This window comes from Anticarsia gemmatalis, chromosome 24 (assembly GCF_050436995.1).
Source record: "Anticarsia gemmatalis isolate Benzon Research Colony breed Stoneville strain chromosome 24, ilAntGemm2 primary, whole genome shotgun sequence".
NCBI lineage: Eukaryota > Metazoa > Arthropoda > Insecta > Lepidoptera > Erebidae > Anticarsia > Anticarsia gemmatalis.
This window is the reverse complement of record NC_134768.1, coordinates 5116296-5125391: the sequence shown is the minus strand read 5'-3', so window position 1 is coordinate 5125391 and position 9096 is coordinate 5116296. Positions and strand designations below refer to the sequence as shown.

General features: G+C 36.2%; 1 protein-coding gene across 2 annotated transcripts; it reads right to left on the bottom strand.

Moving 5' to 3' along the window:
• Positions 1–3464: 3464 nt before the first annotated feature.
• LOC142983701 (uncharacterized) lies at positions 3465–9032 on the bottom strand. Of its 2 annotated transcripts, none has more exons than XM_076130704.1 (10): positions 8892–9032; positions 8673–8791; positions 8287–8438; positions 7771–7850; positions 7286–7503; positions 6771–6953; positions 5690–5881; positions 5094–5266; positions 4663–4743; positions 3465–4516 (listed from the first exon to the last, which is right to left on the bottom strand). In XM_076130704.1, exons 1-10 carry the CDS (start codon positions 8941–8943, stop codon positions 3868–3870), a joined length of 1899 nt encoding a protein of 632 aa, XP_075986819.1. In that variant the 5' UTR covers positions 8944–9032; the 3' UTR covers positions 3465–3867. The 2 variants fall into 2 exon arrangements, with proteins under 2 accessions (XP_075986819.1, XP_075986818.1); XM_076130703.1 differs by having other exon boundaries at positions 3466–4519.
• Positions 9033–9096: the final 64 nt, after the last annotated feature.

Genomic DNA, 9096 nt, shown 5'->3' with positions numbered 1-9096 from the left:
ACAAACGCCTCAACTATGCCCGTTGAGTGGAACAGTTTCCAACAAAAGCTTAATACGATTTCCAAACATAAAAACTCGTTTGGACTCACTAACTTAAACAGAACGATTCGCTGCGTCTCTTTCGTGGCTCGTCTCGCTTCAATTGAGTCCCCCCATGACACCATTAACAAGCAAGTTGCAATTCTATTTGTACAGCAATAAGGTTTATAATATCCAAGCAGACGTTGGTCTTTGGCACATTTTTAGCGGTCTTGTAACAAGGTAAACACGACTAAGAACATTTGTAAAACAGAGACGGAAACAAACTTTGTCGCCGCGTTTACTGCCGTTAGAGCGAGACGGGTGTATGTCTGTCAGAGGGCGTGTCCCTTTTCTTGTAACGCGTCGTTTAAATCCAGTTATGGCCTGACAAATGGTGTACATATTAAGGGGGGCAATGTTAGGAAACTATTTTTGAATCTTTTAAGACAGTTAAATTATTTACGTTCGGCGGTCGCCCGACCTCCTCTCTAGTAGACAATGCACTTTATAATAAAATAGATCCCAAGTTTCATGTTATGGCCATAGATAAGTAAGGATAATGTATTGCTGAAGATAGCTACTTTATAGTATTGTATCCGACAGTTGGAGTGGTAAAGGGTGTTAGATTATGGTTTTATGTGATACGGGAATGCTTATTCCTTTTACTGTAATGCTCGATCATAATAAAAGGAATTGCGTAATTGAGTCGGATACGAATGCTCAATTTGGTTAATTCTGGAGTTGTGGAAGTTTACCGCTCGGGTGTTGACTTATAGAGTGTCGTTGAGTTAACTTATTAGGATGATTGATTAAAATTCTGTCGCAGACTTTGTTTAATTGAATGTAGAGATTATTATTAGAGGCTTAATTTAGTAAAACAGTTGCGTCTTAATACTTATATTTAAGTAATAAATGGTGAATTCACTTAGATATTTATGCGGTCATAGAATTTATCAATCAGTGAAACTTAAGTATAGCGTATCTACCAGTACATATTGTGTTTGTTGTAAAGCTTAACTCTTACGTCTATCTTAGTTTAACGATAGGTTCCTTGATGACCGAACCGGGATAGATGTTCGTTCCAAATATCGCTGAGCGGCTACCCGTAGTCTATAAACTTGCGACTACTTGAGGTCACTTGAAGAATAACTGCTCGGTTTTTTTGCTTGAATTGTGGTCACATAATTTATGTGATCCCTTCTATATATTTTATATCTGAGCTTTGAATATGATCTTTTGTAAAGATAAAGTTGAACATTTCAAAACATAGGCGTAATCCCAAGAACCCCAAGTGCTACGATCTTACAAACTTGTGCTCCATTCATATTCATTCGGTTTTTTATGAGTAAAGCATTTAAAAACATAGCAATACATGGCGTAAACCATACAAACTTCTTTTGCTACATTCTCATTCATACATCTTGTCATACGGGACCATTGGTTACAAGTACTTTGCTTAGGTATAGTAACCTACTATCCTATTTTAGGAGGTTTACCAATGCCTTAATCCTCTAGCCTTTCGGGGTCGGTCTGCTTTAAGAAGAAGAATACTTATATAAATTTACATTTTGGTAGCTTTACAGTAAGTCGCTTGATGAACGCATTAAATGGTTTTATGATAATATGGATATCATTGAAAGACTTTATTCAATCAACGGGCCAGTTTCAATCGTTGCTTAACGCGGGATTAAACTAGCAGTTTAGCTACAAAGAATACTTACACACAGTAATTAATTTACTAAACTAATATTACAAATGTTTGTCTGTTTGAAATAAGGGATAACACGGCGGAGGCAGGTTAAGCCGTACGTTCCAGTGCGCTGAGTTTTTGGTTTTTTAACCTATACTGACCCATTTTCGGGCAAAGGTCTCCCTCAAACTCCTCCACTGGTGTCTATCTTCAGCCATTTCTTGCCACCCTTCCAGATAAGTGTCCAAATAGTCACGTCAACGTTTCCTCGGCCTGCCTCGTTGTTGTTGTTTGCCATTAGGCAATATTTATGATGAAGATGTCCGTCAAATAGGTTTGCATGCGTCTTGCAAAATGTCTTTTAAATATTGCGCCATACTCATGATCACGCATGCATAATTATACATTACATAAACTGTAAAATAGTGGTAGATTTATTTATAAACGTTTAAATACATTATAATGGTCGTGTTTACAATTACATCTACAACAGTTACGTACAACCAATTACATACTGTGATGACATACGAATCATTACTTTGTGTTTTAAAGCACATTATATTACATGAATGTTTATTTTTAACTTCAAGAACTTTACACGCGAGGTCTGAGGTTTGAAATGTTGTCTTTTGGTTTAAACAATGATAGCTGAATCGCATTCATATTACATGCACCAGCTATGGACATTATATGGCTGTTTTTCGTGATACCAAGACTTTGTCGTTTTGAATTACTTTTTCAAAAAGTAACCTTGAAAGTATGTACGGTAGTTAACAGCCAAATGGTCTAAGCGTTAGTCAATATAAACGAGAGGAGTGACTTCTGTATTAGAAATAATTATCTCCAGTTTCAACTGTAAATGAACATGTAATGGAACATACATTAGGAACCTTGCACGCCTGAGAGTTCTTTAACAGGTCTTGAAAAAATTCAATATTTTCAACGGGCGCTTTGTCAACGTAGACACATGGCTTTACTCTTCTCTTATTAGGTAAAGAACGCGTTAAGGGTAAACATTTTATGCACCACAATGATACACTCATAGGCGAGGTCTGGTTTGCTTAATTTTGTTAACAAAAGAAAATATATTTGTACATGTCACCTTTGCAGACAAAGACTGCCCATGACTGGGCTTTAGTGTATGCGAGGTTTCGGGTTCGATACCACGGGTCGGACGAAGAGCTTTCGCACTTTTTATAATTTATATTAGAACATTTCTCAATAGAACTTCTGAGCTTGGTAACTAACCAGGTATATAGCCATAACTTAGACGTATTTCATACACTCGTGCCTACACCTTCGTATATAACTGGCATGATGTTATAAATCAAAGGCATACAAAAAAAAAGAAAATTCACGTTAATTCATACGAGCTTTATATTGTGACTTCTCATATATTGTGACTTCGTAACGAATTAACGGTAAGTAGATATACCTAGGTACTGAGGCTGTAAATAAATAACCAATTTGGTTTTATTTGAAAGACTTGATAAAGGTTTACCTACTGAAGAAGGACTGGGTTTCGTTTATTCCCTATGTTTGTTACGCTACGTGTTTTAAAGTGTGTTTTCACTATTTATAAGTAACTATTTATGTCTTTTTTTTCTATTTCATCTAACTTGGAAACTAATTTGGTCTTTAGTTTCCGTTTCTTCGTTTTGATGGAATCATATTTTATTCACGCCTCAAAAGGTTTCATGTTTCTTATATTTCAAAAAATGGGTAATCATGTATATCATATTTTAAACACATTATTCTATAAATTCCTAACTGAGTAAGCAATCATTTTGTTGTCAATAGTGACATCTAGCGGCGAGTAGCAAATTAAAGATATGTGTTGGCGTGCTAATGTCATCTAGTAGCGCGTAGTCTTAACTATACTTAGTAAAGTTTTGATTGTATAAACCAGCATTTAACCTCTTAAATTAACTTCTCAAAAGTCCCAACGGTTACAAAAAATATAACAGTAGAATAATAATAATTATACCATTACAATACCACTTACTAGAGAGATTTTTACAATAATTACGAGAGTATGTTTCCATCGCTTAGTTTATATTTCAGCAACTAGATGTCGCTACCTACTAAGTTACACAAATTTGTTTTATTTTTATAGTAACTGATACAATAAAAAATAACAATCGAAACAAAAGAAGTTATATTTTCATATACCTACGATTAAAAAACTTCCTCATAATGATATCTTTTATCGCCCCAGAATCATCTGTTGTGTTAGAACTTCTTAAAATATTAGACGTAAATAATGGTTGTCCAGTTTTTTCTAACTCTTGTGGCAGATAACTTGGATTCTGTTGCAGCGGTTGATTTTTAGGAAGCAGTGGCATTTCGTTCGACGAATACGTACGATCGTTTGGAAGTCCTGACAGATTCTCATAATAAGATCCGGGCATATCCAGTTTTGGACCAGGTGGAGCCTGATATGGCTTTGACATGTCCTTATCTCCACTGCGCAGCCCCTTGTACGGCCCGGGTGGGCCGTAGTTTGGGCCAGAATGGCCGAAGTTTGGTCCGGATGGGCCGAAATTTGGCCTGGATTCACCCTGGTATGGTCCGTGAGGGTAAGATTGCAGTTTATCTCGGCTAATAGAATTCTTTTTATTTAATTTCTCTTCCAGTTTTTGTAAATGCGAAGGAAGATGTGAAGGTATGTTTCTATCGGGAGTTTTATATTCTGATGGTTTTCTTGGCTCTGCTACAACTTGTGGTAAATTCGGTGGATAATGGTAGGGGGATCGTGCTGATTCGTGGCCTTGTTTATTTTTTGTATGTTTATTAACTTTTACTCTGCTGAAAGCACAAAATCCGGTTAGTTATAAACTTTGATACAATAATTTTGTTGATGTTGTAAATGTCGATATCTGAGTCGGTCTGTTTGCATATTTTTTTTACAAATTCTATACTATTGATTTAAACGGATTTTTTGAAATTACCTTTTACTTTGACGAGGCCACTCTAGCGTTGATTCTACAACTTGATTCTGGGCCGTACCTAACAACTTTCTGCACCGGGCCCTGTAACATTCATTATTTTCAGTCGCATTTTATAGCTGTGTATTCATTATGCGCGCTCCTGGCGTGCGTGCCATGAACATCCGCGCCATAAGTGCGTTCCGCGGAACGTACTCCAAGTGTTTTGAATGATATCAACATAACGATCAGTGGGTTGAGCAACCTTTATAAGGCTTACTTACCATACTAAGCAATGGTATTTGAACGGAGCGTCTCAGTGCTTCGATGGGTAATTAAAAGGTGCGTCCGGTTGTTACCAATTAAGATAACGGCTTGAAAAACATTGACAGAGACATTGAGATAGATTAACCACTAACCACACTATGAATAAGTAAATAGTAGATACTACTTACGTAATAGACCTCTCAATAGCGCAAGTGATGAGGTTCTTGTACTTATAGACGCTGGTGAAGAGAAAAGGTCCATGACATTTGTGAGTCAGACGGTCAGTCAGACAAGCTGACATGATTCCTACTATCTTCGCACTGCGACCATGACCCACGACTAGAGGTCCTCCGTGATCATTCTTTAAAGAAAACAGATTTATTGTGATTTTTTTCCAAACCCCTGTAGTCTTTTTTTAATACTACGTCTGTGGCACAGTTTAGTTCGATAATAGGGGAAACAGTAATTCCCCTATTATCGAACTAATTTCGTTTTCGTTTTCTAATTATACGAAATTTAGTTCATCGTGGAAACAATGAAACCGTGTTTATAAAACGTTGTGTCTTGCAGAACTCATTAATCATTGACTATTTTAATGTGAACATAAACGAGTAACTTGAAGACTCCCATTAGGTAAGATCTTGACTATTACTTAGATAAAAAAAAACAGTTCTATTCATTTTCAATTCAGACGAAATGCTAACTGCCAATATATTTGCAAAAAGTATTTAAAAAAGGAACACTAAGTGGACGAATTATGGGTAAATAATTGCGGAATCTTTACCTCACAGAATCCTCCGCTTCTATGTAACTTCTGCCTGTTCCTCCTGGTCGGGCTGCGATGTGCCGCGGTGTGTACGACCATATCTCTAGGGTCCATCATACGTCTCGTGTCCTCTTGCTCCTCATTCTCATCCTCGGTGTAGTACTCCCATTCGTCAGACGAGACCAGGTCTTTACATTTCATCTCGTTTGCCTGTCATAATTCGTTAAGGTCAGCGCAAAGCTGCTTATATAAAAGGTATACGATTTAAAGGTTTTAATACTGCTTGGTTTGCTTCTCTTTTAACATTTTGTGTTAGACCTCATCTGCTAATAAGAGATATCTACTACGTAATTTTGTTGGTAATAAGTTGATAGCAACAAAATAAATGAAATGCGAACTTTTAAAAATCAGTTTTGTACAAAAGTTCTGGTAAGATACGGTTATATCTAATACCAGTATTTTAAAAGTGGGAACAATTTGGTCTTATTTTATTCTATTCGATACCCACCTCACAAGAATCTGGTCCTCGCTGTACATTACAATCCTACGAGACGAATATTTCTGATATTAAAACTGAAAGAAAATACTAGACTGATCCGAAAAAGATCATTTTTTGCAGTTAGGATTGAAATAATAAACGGACGATTGAATAAAAGATGTTATAAATAATTTATTATGAGAAAATAGTAGCCACACATTTGTGCTCAATTAAATCAATCATATAGGTAGCTGAACATAAGTAAAAGAGACGCAAGAATGTTCTGTATGAACTGTTTGTATTTGATGTGTGTTAGCAATCTACGTATCCTACCAGTATCAAATAAAAGAAATTAAGGTTAGCTTTAAGTTGTAAAAAATAGCACATCCGCTATGGATAAACTGTTGATGTTTCATTTTTTAACTATTGCTGCTTCACTGCTGGACAAGTTTGTGCCCCCAAACAAAGAAGGATATACATATATCAGCAGATATATTTGAGCGAAATGAGAAACTAAAATGAAATATGATAAAAATCTCAACACGATAGAGATAGACAATGAAGTCTTATTTCCACTAAGAAAAAGGAAATGACAATAAAATCTATTCTCAAACACATTACCGTGCATTCTAAGTTCATATCCTCATGATGCGTGACATCTTTGGAACAGAGCATGTGTTCGTTGATGATGAAATGATAGCGCTCCTCCCAGCGGTCGCGGCAGGATTTCTTCGATATTATCACCACATCACTCTCTAGTAAGTGGTATGAGTTCAGGGCGGTACGAAGAGGGACTTTGTCTGCCTGGATATTGTGGAATTTAAATTATTTATTTAGCAATAAGTAATAATAAAGATCTGCTATCTCGAATTAAAAAATAGCACATCAGTGGTTTATGCAGCTAAGACCAAGACACAAAAATGATTTTTTTTTTGTATTCTTCAACATCTCATATTTAACTGACATCAATGCTTAAATATGCCTTAAAATTCATGATGGCATGTCGACCAAGCAAACTAATTCGTTTTTTAGGTCAGAGAATACAAGAAAATTTAAGGGTAGATGATTAATGAAAACAATTTTCATGAAACTTAAACAAAGCAATCGATATAACAATCTAATGAAGGATTTCTTACATCTGTAAATTGGTCCGTAGCTCCCCATCCAATGACAGTCCCTAAAGTTCCAGCTTTCTCTAACTCTAGGCTCTCATTATTATAATCAATCTTCATAGGGATATAGTCACAGCCGCGGATTCGTCTCTCAAAGTTGAACTCGCTCTCAACCTTGACAATGGCAATATCTCCCACCATCCATCGAATGTTGTCGAATTCGTCGCCGTCGAAGAAGTAAGCTTTAAAAAGAAATTGAGCTATGAAGTAACTGTAACGTTCTTAAAAAAATTGGTTGCAACTCGAATCGGGTTTGTATTGTGAATCTTTTCCACAACTGAGAACTAGTAGTACATTCCCAGCAAAGACAAGAATTACATTATTTATTGAGAATTTATTACAAATTTAGAGATCGATGTTTCGCGTCTGCTTAAGAAAAATATAATATGGCTATGAACATAAAACTGATTTCATATATGTATGTTGTGTATTAGTGTACTCCTACTTACATCGAGGCACGCATTTCCAAACAGCTCTCTTCGCACCGTTTTTTACGCACTCATTACTATCATCTAGAACCGATATCCATCTGTAAAGCCGAAAAAACTATTAACTTAATTCATAGGCTGGTGGTCATTCACACAAGTTAAAGTGCGCAAACTATTCACACATGCAACTGATTCTTTGGTATCAAATAAATAGGTAAAGCATCAAATCAGTTCTTGAAATTAGTCACTTCCCGATACTCAGTTGGAAATCGTAGACGTACCCAATAACCAACAATAGGATAGCATTTTATGCATGTATGGTAATGTTGCCTAAACTTAAACGCGATTGAAAATTTAATGTTAGAATACCTTAGTTAATCATCCGACATTTAGATTGAATTACATCGACCGTGATCACGGGCTGACTGATGTGGCTGCTAAGAGTCGTCTCCGTTGCATTATAATATTATGTGTAATAGTCGTGAGAGTTTAAAATCGTTAGTTGCCTAAACTGTGTGTAATAAAAGCATCCATTACTTGTCAGTGCCAGAAACAACGTAAAAACGTTTAACGTCTTCAATACAAGCTGCCGAAGTGAGGACGTAACGTTCATGAATGATCACTCCACCGCATAGCCAGTTCGTTTGTATGATCTTTGGTTCCGCGTCTATGGCTGCCCTTAGGTATACCTGGAAGAATAACCATCTAATAACAGCTGGAAGAAGACAACTTCCGCACTAAGAATTGCTCTTGTGTCGCGGTGACTTTTACAAACATACAAACAACGGACACAAAGTACAGCCAGACCCGAAACAATTATTTGTAGATCGCACAAATAATTGTTCCGTGTGGGAATTCCACGACCTCCCGACGTAATGGTAGCGGCGTGGTGTAATGCTGTTATTTAAGTGAATAAAGCATACCATAAAGGGTCTAGTATCTCTTGCAGGATGCCCGTGTAATATTCTTCTTGTTGGCAGTGATGGTAAACTATCATTTGCTGGTAAATTTACGACTTGAAATGGGTCTGCAACTGCATGCACTGCAAATGCATGAAATTAAAAACAAAACAGTTCATAAATGTGTCCAGAAATATTATTCTATTCATAATATAAAAATCCAATCTATTTATCCTTACTTACCATTATGTATTATTACTTTTACTGAAAAGAAAATTAAAATTAGATGCTTCATTGTTTTCACTATGACAACACAAATTACATATTATCTCCCTTTCGCCTTAAAACTGCATAATGTGATGATCATGTACCACCGCGTCATACATTGTGTTTGAACCTAAAGTTTGTTTTATACTCTGAAATGTGACAAATGTTCCCTGAATTGTTA